Consider the following 18180-nt stretch of genomic DNA (forward strand, 5'->3'; position numbering starts at 1 on the left):
CCGAACCTCTTTCCCGACTAGATCAAACTTAAAACCATTATGCCTTAATCCCTAGAGAAATTCAGAGTAGGCCATTTCATCTGGCAGATTATGAATTTGGGCTTTTTCTTGGTTGAATCTTTGCACATATGAACGTAAGCCTTCGTTCTTCCCTTGAATAATAGTGCCCAAGTTAAGACAGGTTTTTTTTGGGGGAATATTGTACGAGAAGTTTCCAACAAACAAAAGGCTGAGAGTAATGAAATAGTTGATGCACCCGGCCGGAAGGCTGTTAAACCAATCCTACGCCACGCCCTTTAGGGTGGCCGGGAAGCATCGACACCAAGTGATGTCATCCACACTTTGAAGATATATTAAGTTCTTGTACGAGGTGACATGCTCTTCTGGGTTGCCTGTACCATCATAGGCACCCACAAGTACACTCTTCACCTTTGTTGGTTGAGGAGAGTTGAGAATTTCTTGAGAAAACGGAGGTGGCTTGTCACCAAGATTTAACAGACGCATTTGCCAATCAATGGGCTGAGGTTGTGTGAATGGTCCGGCCAGGTACATAGCCTAGTCGAATTGCATTAAAATTCTGGGGGTTTTGATACTGAAACGGTTGAACAACTGGAATAGGAGTTGGAGTACGGAGAGCTTGACTCCTGTTGGTCCTGGCCGAGCTGGTATGTTTGGAAAGAGAGGGGTTTGAGAATTCACCCGACATTGTTGGAGTAGAGGCGGTGTCCGAGTAGGTTGCTCATTCTCGTTACTTGTGCCGGATATATTCCCTTGCGTCTTTCCAGCGCCGAGACGGCTCAGGATCTTCCCTTTGAGGCTGTCTAGTCTGCCTGGTCTGCCCCCCAGCTGACTGTGTTTTCTCAAGGAGCTTGGACATGTTCATCCGTGGCACCATGGGAGATCTTCCATGTCGTTTGAAAGGGGTGTTCCCAGTATCTTCGGCATTGGTTGCCTTGCTCTGGGTCTTCTTTTGAGTGCCCTCTCCTCCTCTTGTGGGTGGTGGCCTAGAAGAAGAAGGCAGCTTACCCTCAAGCTCTCTTCGGAGCATGCTCAAGGCTAGCTTAAGTGAACCAGCAGTCACCGAAGGATCCTCGGCCTCATGAAATGAAGCGGTCAGAGGATCACTGGAATTGATCGTTGCGATTATATCCTCTACATGTCTGTCCTCACCAGGACCAGGACCAGGACCGGTGTTAGGTGTCTGACCATCTATTGCCATAACGGACGAGTATCCCCACAGACGGTGCCAAATGTTTCAGGTATTTTTGTGATTTCCCCTGGGACACTGGTCACACTCTTCGGATAGATGGCCCGAACACCTGCAAAACACGAATATTCCGGTGCCGGAATATTCGCCTCTGACGGTTAAGTTAGTAACCGGAAATCGGAAAAGCTAGAGAGAAAAAGTAAAGAGAAGTTGGAGCTGCTCAAAATACTTTTAATGATCTATTGAATGTTATGTCACAATCCACCCCTCCCATCATAAATTATTGGGGTATTTATAGGGGTGGGGATTTGTGCCTTTTAGGGTTATTACCCTAGAATGACGTTTTTTGATTAGCGGCGTAATCAGGCATGGAAACGTGTCCTTGGGGACGCCGTTTTGCAGCTTTCTCGAGATTTGGGCCTCCTGATGTAAGGAGGCCCTTTTCTCTCTTTTTCAGGTGCTCTTTATAGGGCTTGCTTACGTGTCATCTTCCTATAGGGACACGCGTCGCCCTTTGATTGAGCCACGTGTCACTATGAGATTGGTCCACGTTTTGGGGGTAATTTTTACCCTAAATAGATTTCATAAAATATCCCAATTGCACGATTACAAAAGCAGCAACCCGGGACAACGTCCGAGCTACTCACTAGTTATTAATTATAACCCGTGCGGGCGCACACTAGTTTTTTTTTAAAAAAAAGGAGGGAGAGAGAATGCATGAGAAATGAGAGTTGGAAGTTTGGAGTGTTGTGGTGAATTTACTTTTTTTTTTTTTTTTTTTAAAGAAGTCCTAAAGGACACATATATCATTAATTAAAGCCATACGACATTTACAATGACAACAAACAATAATGAAAACAGATCTAACAGAATCAAACAAGAATTGATCGAGGAAGGGCTAAGAATCCAAATACATAAATATAACAATTCGACACAATCTCGATTTGTTGTTTTATACAACTTTTTGAGTGAATCCGTCACCGCTTCATAATTTTGTGAAAAAGAAAATTCTTGTGCTGATTTTGTAAACCGAATCCGAGCAATAATCATTTGCAGCCTCGCACAACTGGAGACCAAATTAAATGCTTATCTTTCGAAGGAGTTCGAAAAATCTTGTTTTTTGAAGGAGATCGAAAAAACTATCTTTTAAAGGAGATAAACCCTTTCTTTCGAGGGAGACATTATTATAACCCAAGAAACAAGTAAAAAACTTAAAGAATCAAAGATTGGGGCTTTTCACCGGTAAAACCGATGAAAGCCCCTTCGAAATTAACAATGATAGCTAGAGTTTAGGAGAGAGGAGGCTAAGCTAGGGTTTTCTGGTGAATTTACTTTTAAATTATATAAAAGATTAATATTAATCAGGTAAAACTACGTTTTCAACACTTGTAATATGTACAAGTGTACAACTATGTTTTCCAAACACTTAAATTATCTCATTACACTCTTAAAATTTACAACATACGAAGTTTATTCATTTGTATTTTCGGATCGAATTCAAATAATTAAAATTTAATTCAAAATTTTGAATTTTTCCAAAAAAACCAAAATTTAATTAGGATTGGATTTGAAAATTAAAACTAAATTTCAGATTAAATTAGATTTGGTTTAAATCCAAATTCAAAACAGAAAACCGAATACCGGAGCCAGAATACTCGAAACAAGAAAGCGCTGGGTTAATGTAAGGGCCACGTCAAATGATCAAGTCTATTTGGGCTCTCTTTGCCTCTACCCAAAATTTGTTTCCTTCCACCATTAAAACTACTCTAAATTCTATCATTTAAAGCAACATCATCTTCGTCATTATAATTTCAACAAATTCCATCTCATCTAATCTAATTTCACCTAGATTCCCAATTTACTTGACATAATCCAATTGATTTGCAGTAAATTTTGATTTCTTTTTCTGGAACAAAAATCAGCAGAAGCTGAAGACGAAAGCAAAGAAGTCATCGATCATCATTGACTCCTATGGTTGTTCATCGAATTTGATTGAATTATTCATGGAAGATAATTTTGAACCTTCTTCGTCAGTTGAGAGCAGCAATTTTCGATACCCTAAGATTGAACTCCATGATTATGAACCTCGCGCGTTTCCTACCCTGGTAATTTGAATTTGTGTTAGTTTAATTCAATTATTATGAAAATTGTTATTAGTATTTTGATTATTTAGAATTTAATTGTTCTGAATGATTGATTGATGATATTATGCGATTCGTGGCAACTTTTTGATTGATTGATTGAGGAATTATTGTGTGATCGAAAGGGGGTATGTTTTTGGTTTGATTAGAGTGTTGTGATAAGGTAGAATTATGGTGTTGATTATTTTAGGGTTCTAATTTGATCTTATGTTTAGGGTATTGTAGAGAATTGCTGATTGTAATTATAATACTTTGGTTGTTTTTTTAATAGCTTACAAGTGATTAATAAATGTGAAAAAAACTGAAAGAATTATGATCATCTTGAAAAACTTCTAGTTTTAATTCTATATAAAATGGAATTGAAATTCTGGTTCAGTCCAGCCGTAAACAAACAGGAATTCGAAGTCTTAGACTTTCAAATAAGAATAAAAGAATTAATTTAGATGCAAATTAATTGTCTACAGTCTCATGGTTGAGTTGTGAAGCGCTGTTTTGTATGCGATTAGCAGTGTAATGAAAATTGCTACAAGGCATCACTTGTAATTTACTGTGATATATGTAGAAATAGTTTTGGTGTCATCAATATTACCTGTTTTAGTTGACTTGAATGGTACTGCTTGTGCATGGTTAGGTTAAAGAGGATGTGAGATGTGTAAAACACTGTGAGATTGGAGTAGCTGATGAAGTAGGGGAAGAAGAGAAGAGAGAGACAGTGCATTCTGAAATTAAGTCTTCTTCAGATCCCGAAATGAATGATGATGTCATACACAATTCAGTCACTGGCCATAAAAAGCATGGTAAAATCTTCATTTATGATGCCCCTGTTTCTGAGGAAACTGGGTTTTGGATTCCTGTCTCTGTCCCTCCTCTACCAGAAAGTGAACATGAAAAATGGGCTTTGAATCCTTCTTTAAATGGGGGCTACTTGCCAGACACAGATATGGATTGGGATCATTTTATTGGAGAAAATAAGGATCTAACAATGTGGGATGTGGTTATGGAGATGATGATTGTGGCTGGTGGGAAGGTGAAGGCGATTGCTTCTGGGGACTTCCATCAAAGACAACTCTCCTGGATAACATCTAACTTTCTGGAGCAAGCATGGAAGGAAATGGCTCAAACTCTCACTGAGGCAACAGTAGTGAATGTGCAGGAGATTTTGGAGGCAGAGCCTCCACGTTGGCTTCCTGACAGTTCTGCATCAGCCTGCATGCTTTGTAGTGTTCGTTTTCATCCTATTATCTGCTCCAGGCATCACTGTCGCTTTTGTGGGGGAGTGTTCTGCAATGAATGCTCAAAGGGGAGGAGCCTATTGCCTGTGAAGTTCCGTACTTCAGATCCACAACGAGTTTGTGATGTGTGTGGTGTGCGTTTGGAGTCTGTGCAGGGGTATTTGATGGACCAAGTTAGTCGTGCTGCACAGTTGCCAACCCATGATTTGACGGATCTCAGTACCTTGAGATCTTGGCTTAATTTCCCTTGGAGCCAGTCCATGGAATATGAGATTTACAAGGCAACAAATGCACTCAAAAGCTATAACAAGGTATCTATGCTTATGAATGTGAAATAATAATAATATATTCGTAGTAAGTTTCTTACTTTCGTCCCACTTCAGGTAGGATTGAGCTTGTGAACTTATTATGCAGCTTGTGCTATCCATCTAAAATAAGTGCTGGGATTTGTTTAAAAGTTTGTGCATACATTTTAGTGATTTCATATGTAGATTTTTGTAAATCCTGTGTTGTGGTAGTGTGGTGAAGCACTGAAACTGCGAAAGGTTATATTACTATTTTATAAGTATAGTTGCGTAATTAATTAAATCTCATGAAAAACGTTGAAATGATTGCATTCATGGAGTTGTTTTCTTTCTCTAAACTTAAAATTTGCTCTTTTATTGCCAATCAACTAAAACAATAGTATCTTCATGAAAATAATGTACAGATGGGTTCTATGTCAAATGAAAAGTGCATCCCAGACGCTATTTTGAAGCAGGCAAAAGGCCTTGCCATTCTCACTGTCGCCAAAGTTGGTACTGTCATGACTTACAAAGTAGGTACTGGGCTGGTTGTTGCTCGAAGAAAAGATGGTTCTTGGTCTGCTCCTTCTGCCATTGCTTCATTTGGCTTGGGTTGGGGAGTTCAGGTGACACTTTATCCTTTTTCTTAAATGTGACTTCATTGAAGTTAATATTATGCATTGAAGATGATTGTCAAAATATTTCAGTTGATTTACGCACATCATGTTTCCTTTTCTGTGGCGTTTGGTTCGCAGAGTGGTATGGGTTTGGAATCAGGTATGGGGTTAATTTGGTATCGGGTTGGCACTTGATACTTAATACCATGTGTTTAATTCAATTCTGTGATGGAATCTCTCACTATTCCCTCCTTTTATTTGATACCTAAGGGAATGGAACGAGCCAAACCCACCTCCCCCAAGGTTTCTAAACCATTCATATTTTTGACAACCAAACATATGGTATGAGTTTTAGTCATTCTAAACCCATACTCATACCTTTATTCTGCGAACCAAACGCCCCCGAATACCTCATACTATTGATATATTTTTACTTTTTTGAATTATTGATGTATTAAATATCAATGAGTACCTTTTTGACAATATTCACCTTGTCATGTATTTTTCTTTTCCTTTTAAATGTTCACCATTATAAAACAAGGTTTACAAGGGTTTCTCTATTCGTACATTAGTAAAAGTTATAGAATCTTAATATTATGAAAATATACATTAGAGATGAAATCATTAGATATCATGTGACAATTTTTTCCTTATATTAAAGAGAATTTAAATAATTTTTTTTTTTTTTAAATTTGACCTTTAAAAAAGAAACGGTGCAACTGTTAGTGATAAGAGGAAGTATGAGTATATATTACCAATTATCTGATGAAATTTAGCATTCTTTTTTGGAAACTTGGGTGGCTGGGTGTACCAAACAAAATAGGGAAATTGAAAATTTCCAAATTCTTTTTGGATGTACCATACTTTGAGGTGATACAGTGTCCTGCATCATTGCAAATTTGCGATTCTGTTTTTTTGAAAGTGTCATAAAGATGCATGTGATTCTCTGTGATGAGCTATAGTCTCAGGTCACTAGACAACTCATAAGCTAAAATTTGAAATATCCTTGATCTCAGCTTGAAAGAGCTTGTTTTTATGTTTTTGTTTTATGGGTGAATTGCTGACTTATTGTCATGCGGCTGGCCTGCTAGTGCATATAATTGGAAAGGATGAAAGCTTACATCTAAATACCTTTGGAGATTAAATAAATCAGTGTTACTTCATTTTGACATTGTGGGAATATGAATAACTTCCTTTCCTGGTGTTGCCTACTTGTTGTCTATGAAGCATGGAATTGGGAGAGACGCTGCATTTTTCCATTCACATGATAGAAACACGGAAATATGTTTTCAAAATGCTTAACAATCTGTAGGACTGAGAAGTGTTTAAAGGCTTCTTAAATGTCTTCCATAACACAGACCTTTTTCCCCCCTTGTCAAAGGCGATAGAAAACCCTTTCAGATACAATGTTTATATTCAAAAACTCAACATCTATAAGTTAAGCATCAACTGATATGAATAGAGTCCCAAGTCTCAGGGTCTTTACTTGCCTCTGAAATGATTGGGTGTTTCTTCTTTTGTGGGTTTGTTTTACCCAGTTATATCCGTTTGCAGACAATTACAGATTAGGTCTTCTTCCATTCACCAAATGTTTCTAAAAAAGTTTACTTCCCTATGAATAAAAGGTATGAATAAAAGGCCCATTTCATGCAGACTGCATGTGCCTACTTGTTGGATTGGCTTAGCAGTATAGAAATTCTGCAGGAAAAAAAGATTGAATAATAGTCCATTTCCTTAATTTGTCTGTCTTATGCCTTAGTAGTGAGGAGTTTGGAAGCCTACTTTATTATGGTGTACATTGCAGGCTGGCTTCCTTTCCTTTGGACAGGTTTGCAATTTTTTGAATCTTTGAGTGTGTTTGCTACCTGACATTGATCATTTGTTTGTGCATTAAATTACATTGGGAGGCTTAAGGGAAGGAGAACTTTATGGAAGATAGCTTGTTGAGTGACTATTCCTTTGGTGTTGTGGATGCAAAGGAATGACTGGATCTTCCAGGGTAAAAGTTATAGTTGAGAGTCCTTGTGGGTTAAAGTGGTGTCTATAGCTGTTATTTGATGGATTTGCAACGTGAGTGGCCTTTTTTTAATTAGCATTAGCATTGCTATGAATCTTGGTCCTGTAAATGATGTACATATTGAAGTCCTGGTCTTTATGGTGTTCCTCTTGCTTTTATTTCATTTATAAATTCTTTTGTTTTATCTAAATCATCCCCCCCCCCCCCCCCCCAAAAAAAAAAAAAAAAAAAAAAAAACTTGTTTTGATAATTTGATTTCATGTCTTATTCGTATGTGGTATTTAGTCGTTGGAGTATTGGACCATTAAATGTTAGCTCCATTAAGGTTGTGGTTCATTTAAACCCTCCCTTAACCTTTTTTTTTTCCCCCAATTCATGTGGGAGAGTTATTCTTTGTTTGGATAGCAAAGAAGGAAGGAAAGGAAGGGGGAGGGAGGGGGTCAGGGGGAGGTGAGCTCCATTTTCCCTCCAAATCTGTCCAATTTTGGAGGGATTATGCTTATTAAAAAGAGATGGAAAATGGATCCCCCCTCTCCTTCCCCTTCCTTCCCCCAATCCTTTACCCAAACAAGAGAATTTGTCCCCCTCCCTTTCTCTTCTCTTCTCTTCTTTTCCTTTCATTTCTTTCTATCCAAACAAAGTGTTAATGAGGTTTGAGTATAAAGATGATGATGATGGCATTATTTTACAGGCAGGAGGACAATGTACAGATTTTATAATTGTGTTGAGAACTAGTGAAGCTGTCAAGATGTTTGGAGGAAATATGCACATCTCTTTTGGTGCTGGAATGAGTGCATCTGCTGGTGTTGTGGGAAGGGCTGCAGAAGCAGATATACGTGCGGGGGATGGAGGTGTTGCAGCTTGTTATACATATAGCTGCAGTAAAGGTACATTGAAAAAAAATTTCAGCCAATTGATTGCTACCTCTATTGATTCCCTTGTGTTATCTAAACGTTTACATTATTAATTTTATGATTCTGTAGAATTTTCTAGTTTTTATTTTTAATGTGAAGGGTTCATATTCTTGACCACAGAGCATATTTGTGCATGTAGAATTGTAGACAGTAGACTACTTTGACTGGCAATTGAAAAAGAACCAAAGAATACAAAAGTGATGTCGGGTTGGGTATATGATTTGTGAATTCAGTACAGTAGTCAGTACTCAGTGTCATGAATTTTTTTTAGAGAGATGTTGGTTTCCCAGAGGAATCTATGCTCAAAAATCTGTTTATATTTTCTCCCCAGTTACAAGCCACTGCCATTTGGTAGATTGTGGGGATAGATGAGAAAAAGTACTACACGTCTACACTACTAGTCTACTACTCAGATTAACTCCCGGACTGACTGTCGTTTCAGTTACTCGAATGCTCCAGTTACTCGAATGCTCTATCTGTAGGCCCCTTTTGATTCACTGATAAAATATGGCACCGATATAAAGAATTATGTGAAGTTTGGGGTGTTCAGTATTTGGGATAGGATTTTGGAAATTTACGAGTGGAGTAAGGACTGGGAATAGGTTCTTGCATTGGGAATTCATGAAGATATGGCGAATTTCTTTTTTGGTAGTTGAAGAGAATTACCCTTATTAATCTTCCCCCTTCCTCTTTCCTTTTCATTAATGGCTGTTTTAGTCTTTTCCAACTCCTCACCAAGTCACTAGTCACTACTCCACCCCCACTAGGTAATAAAATTTTGGGAGTTGAGATAGAGGAAATTGTGAGTTTCTATCCTTAACCCTAAAACAAACATTCGAAATTGTATTGTTGGGAAATAAAGTCTCATTCTCTCCCTTAATTCCTGCTAAAAAAACACTCCGGTTAAGGAATTGATGACAAAACACACGTTTTGCCATGATATGAAGAAGTTTCAGCTGTCATTGACATTATTGGGAGTGTTGATGCATATGTGTGATGCTGACTATCAACTTATTGTAGCACAATAGAAGGGTATCTTGAGTGATTAATCATAATTGAATATCTACTAGCTGAAAAGAAGTTGCAACAAAGAATTGCTAGTGGAACTAAATATATGGGCAGGAAAACTTGCCTAATATTAATAGGCCTGACTTGAGGTTTCAATCATAGAGTTGCATCCATATATTTGAATGATATTTTAATTTCCATTTCTTGATTCGTTAAGTTGAACATTTTTATCTGAAAGTGTTTCCTTTACTGGCTTAAGTTTAATAGTTGACCCACTGTTGAAGAGCTTCTAACATTCCTTCAGTCATTATTTGTAGACTTGTAGTAGCTCAGACAAGTGATCTGATGGCTGATTACATCGTTGATTGTACAGGTGCATTTGTTGGTTGTTCCCTTGAGAGTAATATAGTTACAGCTCGTCATAAAGAAAATGCCAGATTTTATGGCAATTCATCTCTGAAGGCGTCTGACATTTTGCTTGGATCATTGCCACGACCTCCTGCTGCCACTATCCTCTATGATGCACTATCAGATTTATATCAGAAATTGGAGGGATGAAGGTCTGAAACTTTTGTATATACTGGCTTCGTCCCAAGCCTGGGTCTCAACTGTAGATTCTTTCAGCCTCCTAATTCTTCAAGTTACGCCATCTCATTGATTTATTCTACAAAATTTAATGGCGTTTACAATTTGTACAGCAAAATTTACAAATATTGATTATGTTTACGGTAAATAATCATTAAAATTAGAAAGTTCTTTGAAACAATCTGATTGTATATATTGACATTAATTGTTGAAATCTTGAAATTGCCTAAGCTTTGCGTCTTCCATTGCCTCAGTGGCCTCATGTTTTTAAGCCTCTGATGTCGAGTGTTTGGAGGCAAGAGCTTCAATGAGGTATTGATATACGTTTGATGGTTCTTGTTAGGATGCCGGGTAACTCAATGTACATAGTACTCAATAGTCGCCTGCTACCAGCAAACAATAACGGATGCATGATTATGCATTACAAAGCTACATCTATAAAAATCTGGAGGAATTGGGATCATTATAGCATGAGAAGCTCAAAGTTAGAACATATATGACAGGTTCAACTTCTAATCACTGTATTTAAAACGAGTTTCAATTTCCAAAATGCAAACCTAACACGAGGTTGCAGATCGTAACAATGAAACCAAGTCAGTGCAAAACAATAGAACAAAACATCTGCTAGCAACACTGCGCTACTGATGCTAACTATTAATATGCGCTACCACAAAGCTAATTGACATTAATCAGTATAAATTTGAATCTTCCATTATAAACCATATCAGGTTTTTGTTAATTTAGACCTAGCTGCATCACTTCCCAGTGCACGAATCTCTTACCTGCAAGAAAATTCATTACGAGTCAGGCATATATCAGCCAAATGTGCAGCCTCTTTGTAGTGAATTATGCTATTCAACTCAAAAGTACCTTGTCCTGGAGGATCCAAGTGTGAGCTCAAGATCATCGGATCCACAATCTTCATGAATGATCTCTCCTTCCCATGCTTTGAGAAGTCCCTTGGCATTACCCCTGAGAGCAAACTCATCCGACATCATTCTAGACACCGGAACCTCAGCACTGTGATCACAACCTGCAGGAATAGAAGGAGAACAAGTTCCACTTTGCAGAGGCGACAGCATTCGAGAAGAACCACCCCCAACCACAGCATTTGCTGTAAAGAATCCACCAAATGGATGATGAGAAGAGACAAGGCTGAATGTCGGAGTGGAAGGAGATGAGCACAAAGCAGGGGTTACAGGAGCACTAATAGAATTCCCATGAATGTAGAGATGAGGTAGCTTGGAAGACGAGGGTGGTGGTGACAGGTTCTTAAGCCATGGGATCAGAGAAGTCCCTTGGAGAAAAGTTGTGTTTGCGGTGTAAGAAGATGAAGCAGGGCTTGCTAAAGAGGAGGATGCAGGGCTCGGGTGGAAAGAAGAACTAGGGCTCGGTTGGTACGATGAGCATGGACTCGCTGATATAGACCTGCCTGTGATGCCCAAGAGTTTGATAGGCTTGCACCCCTGCATTAGAAGAAACAAGTATTGGACCTTTGAAAGTGTAAGCCAAATAAGCATTACAATACAGAATGTTTATGATGATTGTTGTTTTCAACAAATTTTTTCATGTGTAGTATTTATAGATGGGATTGGATTTTTTTAAGTCGAATTGATTTTAGCTAGTAAAGTTAGAATTCCCAATTGTTTCTTGGGCAACCAAATACATGAAATATGTCTAATGTAAAGAATGGAGCAAAGGTAGACGTTTAGCCTGGCATCGCGTAACCACACACTCATGCTATCACGACTTCAAGCTACACCATACTTCCTCATTATTTTCCCTTTAATTTTTTCTTTTCATAAACATACATAACTCATCACGTACTCACGCCTACACCATTCAACCTATCGCATGTTATGGCCAAGTATCCAAAATTTATTTTAGTCCACCTTAGAATTCATTTGAATTTACCGAAAAATCAAATTGTTCATATTTTGTATTACGTATATACTTTCTTATATATACTCGTATTTTTTTTTTTGACCGGATCTTTCTTACAAATACTTTCACACGAGCACTAAATTTCATCCACGATGAACCGATACGATTAAGACTAAAATATTCTTACCAAACAAGTATAGAGTAAAATCATATACTCAAAATTCCAAAGATAAATCCAGTAAAACGATTTCTACTCTTTTAAAATTAAATCTTCATAAAAATGATCATTAATTCCTTATGCAACAAAATGTAAGAAAAGTAGTCAGAAAAAACGCAGTAAAAATTGACCCTTAAATTATTGAATCCCATGATTTCTGACAAAAGCCGAATTTTGCATCACAACTATTGTCGCTGCTCAGAAAAACACACTAGCTGACCAAAGCACTGCTACACTTCTACTACTAAGCCCTATCATTTGACATATTTGCTCCTACCCCTAAATCTCACAAAAGGCCAAATCATTTTGCAAAAAGGGTATTTTGGTCATTTCCTAATAAATTATAAAGTGTAATGACTGTAATCATATCCACAGCCATTTTCTCCCACCATTTTGTTGGTCCAAATTTACATAAAACAATTATTAAAAGGCCCTTAATTAGTTAAAAATGAACAAATCAAAATATATGATATGATGCATGGTGTATAACAATAATTAATGGAATAAGATACGGTATTACGGTCAAATGGAAATTATGGTCCATGGTGCATTATTTTTGATAACAAAAGTCCAAGAAGAATTGATGATCATTATTTTTACCATTTTGGCCAAGGAGTTCATACGAGTCGTTACATTAAGACAGAAACAAATACTGAAAAATCAATTATTGCCAAGAAATTAGCAAGTCCTTTATACCCATTTCAACATGTGGGAGTTAAAGAGTGATAGTAATTCCATTGATTGTGGTTCATATGTTCATGGATGAAAAGCTACGTTCATAACTATTATTACGTAATGGACTAATAATAAGTTTATAAGTTACAGAGTATATTGTAGATATTGACACATCCAAGTACTTTTATATAAATACTCCGTACTTTACTTAAATCGTGTAAATACAAATAATTACGTGAATCACTCGTTTTTTTTTTTTTTTTTTTTTTTTTTTTTTTTTTTTTTTTTTTTTTTCCTGACGGTGTTCAATACATTGTGGCAGTGCTGCATTGAATTATAAAATTATACAAATTTACAAATTAATTGAGAATTCAATATTTTTAACCTTAATTCCCTTAAATTTTAAGATAGATGACATAAATATGATTCGTATGAAACTAATTTAACTCAAATAAATAATTAATATCATATCAATCTTCCCTTCACATTATCATTTTCGCTCATCCAAAAACATTTTATTTCTTATACTCACTCTGTTCTACAACAAATAAGAAAAGATTGAAAAGAGACAAACCTTTCGATACGTAGTGCCATCAGGTTCAACAATCCAGCCAGCTTCATGACAAAGAGCTCTAAGAACTTGATTATTGTCACAATGCTTGGGTAGTTTATAACTCCCGTACATTCGAAGCCCCGAGAAGATTTTAGCAGCAATGGCTCTACGCTTTCGCTCTCTTCTCTTGTTGTTCTCTCTCTCTTTCCATGACGGCGTCCTAGTCGTCGTCGAAGCCGTTCCGCCACTTCCTGGTGCCATTGTATTGAGATCTTCTTTTAAGTATAAATGGGTCTGAATAAAAATAACAATGATGATGATGATGAGGGTGTGTAGAATTGTTGGTAATAGAGTTTTAGAAATTCAGAGTTTGTATGGAAATTTTTATAAGGAGGTATAAGTAATACTGTGTAACATAAATAAATAAAAGTAGTGGTAAATTGGTAATTGGTAAATAATATAGTGTAGGAATTTGTAGGAGAAAAGGGGTAATGACGTTTGCTGGAAGTGATTGTGATACTGCTATAACAAACCTAAAGCTAAACTCTATGATGACTTTAGGCACTTTGTCAATGTTGGGTTTTACTACAAAATTTTACCATCTCAGCGTTTCTTGTGTTTAAACGAGTCATATGTATCATTTAAAATAAGCCATGAAATAAATATATCATGTCGGACTTTTATCGATCTTTTAAAAACAAAACCCAAACACAACCTAACTCGCTTGCTAAACTAGGCCAATCAAGCCAATGCAATTAGCCCCATAATTTTTTTTAAAAATATATTTTTAGTTAAATTGGTCAAAAAAAAGTATGCCGACACCTAGTTCAGCTCGTCGTCCTTTTACCAAATTCGTTTTATAGGTAAAAGTAAAACATAAAAAATGAGAATTATCCTTTCTCCTCCATCCATCTTCTCTCATCTCAAACCCAACCGTCACTAGTGAATTTTGGACGAGTTTTTAATCCATTGGTTTTTACTGATCAATAAACCTACTTTATGTTATTTTGTGGTTTATTTCTATAGTTTTATGAGATTTTCTAGATTTTTAATAATGCTTCTCATTATGTGAAGATAGAACTGCTCTCCTTTTAAAGACAAATTACATTTTATCCTCCTTTAATTTTCTTCCAAGAGACTTTTCATTTTTTTAAAAAAAATTTTAAGTTTAATATCTAATGGATGGAATACCACAATTGGTTTGATAAAAAAGAATGTGGGATTGAAAAAGTTTTCAATAATCAGATGGAATCATCCTCTTTTGGCTACAATAAATCACTAGCTTAGATGGAAGGCATTTGTTAACTCTGGATGGTTGCTTTTCAGACTCCGTATGTTTCGCTGTTAACTCCGTCTGCTCGGATTTTTGACGTCGTTTGAATTTATTACCCGATAGTTGTTAGTTATGTATTCAATTCCTTAAATTTTACATTAATATTTCGTCCAAGAGATGTATATGGACTTGGCTCCAGTGCTGCGAACTCAACAAGTCAACAGTGGTGTGGATGTAGTTGATGGCTAACCATGCATGTGGTCGGAACCGACAATCTGCACTTGACAAGGCCGAGAAGAGAAGAGGAAAAGTGGTAAATTTGAGGAAAAATACACTTTAATAATTCTAACTATAACCGATTTACTTTTAATAGTTCCAACTAAGGTTTATTATCTAATAATTCTAACTATTGGGTATGTTTGCCTCCAATGGTCCCAATGACTGATAACCTGCTAAATGGGTAAAATATTGGCCTAAAATTAAAAAAAAAAAAAAAAAAAAAAAAAAAAACAAAAAAAAACAAAAAACCCAAATAAATCCTACAACCACCACTCAGTCACCGTAAAACCCAAGGCTAAACCCCCACAGCCCATCGGACCCGACCAACCACCTCCCTAACCCCCCCCCCCCCCCACCCCACCTAAAACGGCTGATCAGCCCTCCCAAACCCCAAAACCATTAGCCACGATCCACCCCCAAAACCACCAATCACATCAACCCCTAACTGCAGCCGCTTGACGCAGCAACAACATCCACCAATTACTCTTTCTGCACCGCCAACGGCGCCCACGCAACAACCACTAACTGCTCCAACTATTCAACCACCACAAATTCAACCTCCAATTACCCAACAATCGACCTCCAATTCAACCTCTAGCCACCAATTGCTCCATAATTCGACCTCCAGCCAACAATTCAACCACCATGAAACAACAATTTAATCTCTAATAACCATAATTCGCCACAAATCACATCAATTTTGACCACCAATCGCAATAGTTGCGTGGGTTGTTGCGATTGGTGATGTTGAGGGGTTGTGCGGGTTGGTGCGGCTACCTGGCTGTTGCTTGTGTTGTTGCGGCTGCTTGTCTATTGCGTGGTTGTTGCGGTTGCTTAAAGTTGGTGTTAGTTGGCGGTGCATCAACAAGGTAGTTTTGGAGTTGGCTCGTCAAGTGGTTTTGGAGGTCGGGGTAGGCCGGCCGGTTGGTTTTGGTGGTTAAAAGGGGGTGGTCGGCCGGTTCCGGCGAGGTTAGAGAGTGGGGTTGGGGTTTGACGGTGGGGAAAGGGTGGCTAGCTAGGATTTTTTTAAAATTTTTTTTTTATGTTTTAATTTATTTTTATTTTTTTATTTTGGACCAATCACATATTGACACGTGTCATGGTTACTTGTTACAACAAGTCATTGACTTGGTGTTGACCGGTTGGGACCATTGGAGGAAAACATATAGTATAGTTGGGATTATTAAATAATAAACCTTAGTTGAGATTATTAGAAGTAAATCGCCCATAAATGGGATTATATTATTAAAGTGTATTTTTCCTAAATTTAAATTTTAAAAAGGAAAAATTGCAAATAAGAAATCATAGACCTACAAAGTGGCAATTTATGATTTGAATGGTTGGAGTTATTATTTAGCGGATTTTTTTTTCAATATTTTTTAATTTTTTGCTGGATTTTTTACGATATTTGTTTTCACCCGTGACTTTATGAGGAAGACGATAAATATGGAATTGAAATTAGGTTTATCATTATAGGCGTCGTTTGAAGTGCGCCTATGTTAAGCATGTGTGAATATACTTGGCAGTTGACACTCATAGGAAGTGGGAATTGACGTATACGATTAAGGACAAATAAAGTAGGGAGCCGCCAACAAGTTTTTAAGAAACTTGTAAACCATTCACGGATCATTAAAGACAACCACGAATAAAGGGACAACGATAGGCAACAACGATTGACTCGTGAAGGTTACACCCCATTCATAATCCATGAGATTACTAATTCCATATGGTTCGGAACCACGAAAGGAGGATCGGGGATAATGGTACGAAGTGAGTCATGGAGTCACATTCGCCCGTATTGGCCTCTACTCGATTCTTACAGTGAAAAGTAATTCCTGAGATCTCAAAGACATACAAACTAAGATTCAATTTGCTCTAAGCTATTATTAGGCTAAATTGGTTGAATATTAATGCAACATATAATTCTAAAATATTTGTGATCATTTTGATTAAACAACAAGATTAAAAAGGAATCTAAGCCGGTTGTCCAAATTATCTTATTAGTCGAGATTTTCAATTACATATTCCCTTTAAACATGTAATATGGTGATCAATAAATATAACAGAATAAAATTAATATTGGAATCAATTTAACCATAATAACGTTAGTCAAATCAAATATAAATAAACCTAATCATGATACTAGCAATATAAAATAAAATAAGTTATTAAATTAATTAATTACTCACATTTCACGCGCTCCTTTAAATTGCTACATCATGAATAAATTGTTAGTAACTTCAATAAAAAATATAAATCAAATTGAAATTAAATTAAATTAAAAGTAGAGTTGATTTGGTCCAAACCCTCAGTTAATCATACATTTCACGCCTTGGTTTAAGGACGGATTTGGTCCAAACCCTCAGTTAACACCTTGGAGTGCTTAGGGGAAGTATTATGGAAGAATAAGGAGGCTAGTGTTTAGGCTAAAGAGGGAGAATAGAATGATTTTTGGTGTAAGGAGAGAGAGAATGATTTTTGGTGCACCGAACTGTAGAAAGGAGGCTCGTATTTGTAGAGGAAATGAGTAGGGGATCATACGGAACCCTAGAATAGATAAAAACCCTAATTTGGGGCGCCGTGACACGGTTAGAGGGTGCCGTGACACAGTACAGATTATCGTGTCGCAGTGCACTATTTTGCCCTAAAATGATAAAGCACGTGCAGTTGTGTACACGGAGGAAACACGGAAAAATCCCGTGTCACGGCATGTGTGCCGTGACACGACAAAGGATGCCGCAACGCGGTAATATCCACCGTGGCGCGGCACGTGGCGCCGTGTCACGATGTACAGTTTTCCCAGATTTGCGTCCAAGTTCATAAGCGCGTGAGAAAAGAAAATGCGAAAAAGACACGGGAAAGCACCGTATCACGGTATGTGTACCGCGACACGATGCAGAATACCGTGTCACGGTATTAGGCACCGTGACACGTCAGCAATTGCCGTGACGCGGAATTTTGGTTATTGCGCGGTAATTCCAGTTTTTTACGTGTTTTTAAAAGTATGATAACTTTTGATCCGTTACTCGGAATAAGGCATATAATATATCATTGGAAAGATTATCATGTATAATTTCCAAAACAATTGGAATCAGGTCAAAATCATTTTTAAATTTTAATATATGGCCGTTTTAGTTAAATGGTGTCGGTTTTGGGCCGAGTTTAGTATTTTGCTCATATCTTCTTCGTTTTAAATCGGAATTGGGCTTATGATATATCGTTGGAAAGCTTATTGAAAGGCCTATCCAGCTAAATAATAATTGGATCAAAATTATCAGGCCACAAAATCAATTT

The 18180-nt window shown here is 37.1% G+C and overlaps 1 protein-coding gene and 1 pseudogene across 1 annotated transcript; one reads left to right on the top strand and one right to left on the bottom strand.

Annotated features, from left to right (window-relative positions):
• The first annotated feature begins 2871 nt into the window (after positions 1–2871).
• On the top strand, positions 2872–10219 carry LOC145576676 (uncharacterized). Its single transcript, XM_081634395.1, has 5 exons — positions 2872–3312; positions 3980–4891; positions 5290–5490; positions 8190–8385; positions 9794–10219. Exons 1-5 carry the CDS (start codon positions 3211–3213, stop codon positions 9976–9978), a joined length of 1596 nt encoding a protein of 531 aa, XP_081490521.1. The 5' UTR covers positions 2872–3210; the 3' UTR covers positions 9979–10219.
• A 564-nt stretch (positions 10220–10783) lies between these two features.
• LOC145575538 (BES1/BZR1 homolog protein 4 pseudogene) lies at positions 10784–13595 on the bottom strand (annotated as a pseudogene).
• Between the last annotated feature and the right edge of the window lie 4585 nt (positions 13596–18180).

Source organism: Chenopodium album, chromosome 13 (assembly GCF_948465745.1).
Source record: "Chenopodium album chromosome 13, dcCheAlbu1.1, whole genome shotgun sequence".
Taxonomy (NCBI): domain Eukaryota; kingdom Viridiplantae; phylum Streptophyta; class Magnoliopsida; order Caryophyllales; family Amaranthaceae; genus Chenopodium; species Chenopodium album.

Coding starts and splice junctions, on each gene's coding strand:
- LOC145576676 (XM_081634395.1), top strand. CDS start 3,211: ATGGAAGATAATTTTGAACCTTCTTCGTCAGTTGAGAGCAGCAATTTT. Junction 3,313..3,979: donor CTCGCGCGTTTCCTACCCTG/GTAATTTGAATT, acceptor GTGCATGGTTAG/GTTAAAGAGGATGTGAGATG. Junction 8,386..9,793: donor TACATATAGCTGCAGTAAAG/GTACATTGAAAA, acceptor TTGATTGTACAG/GTGCATTTGTTGGTTGTTCC.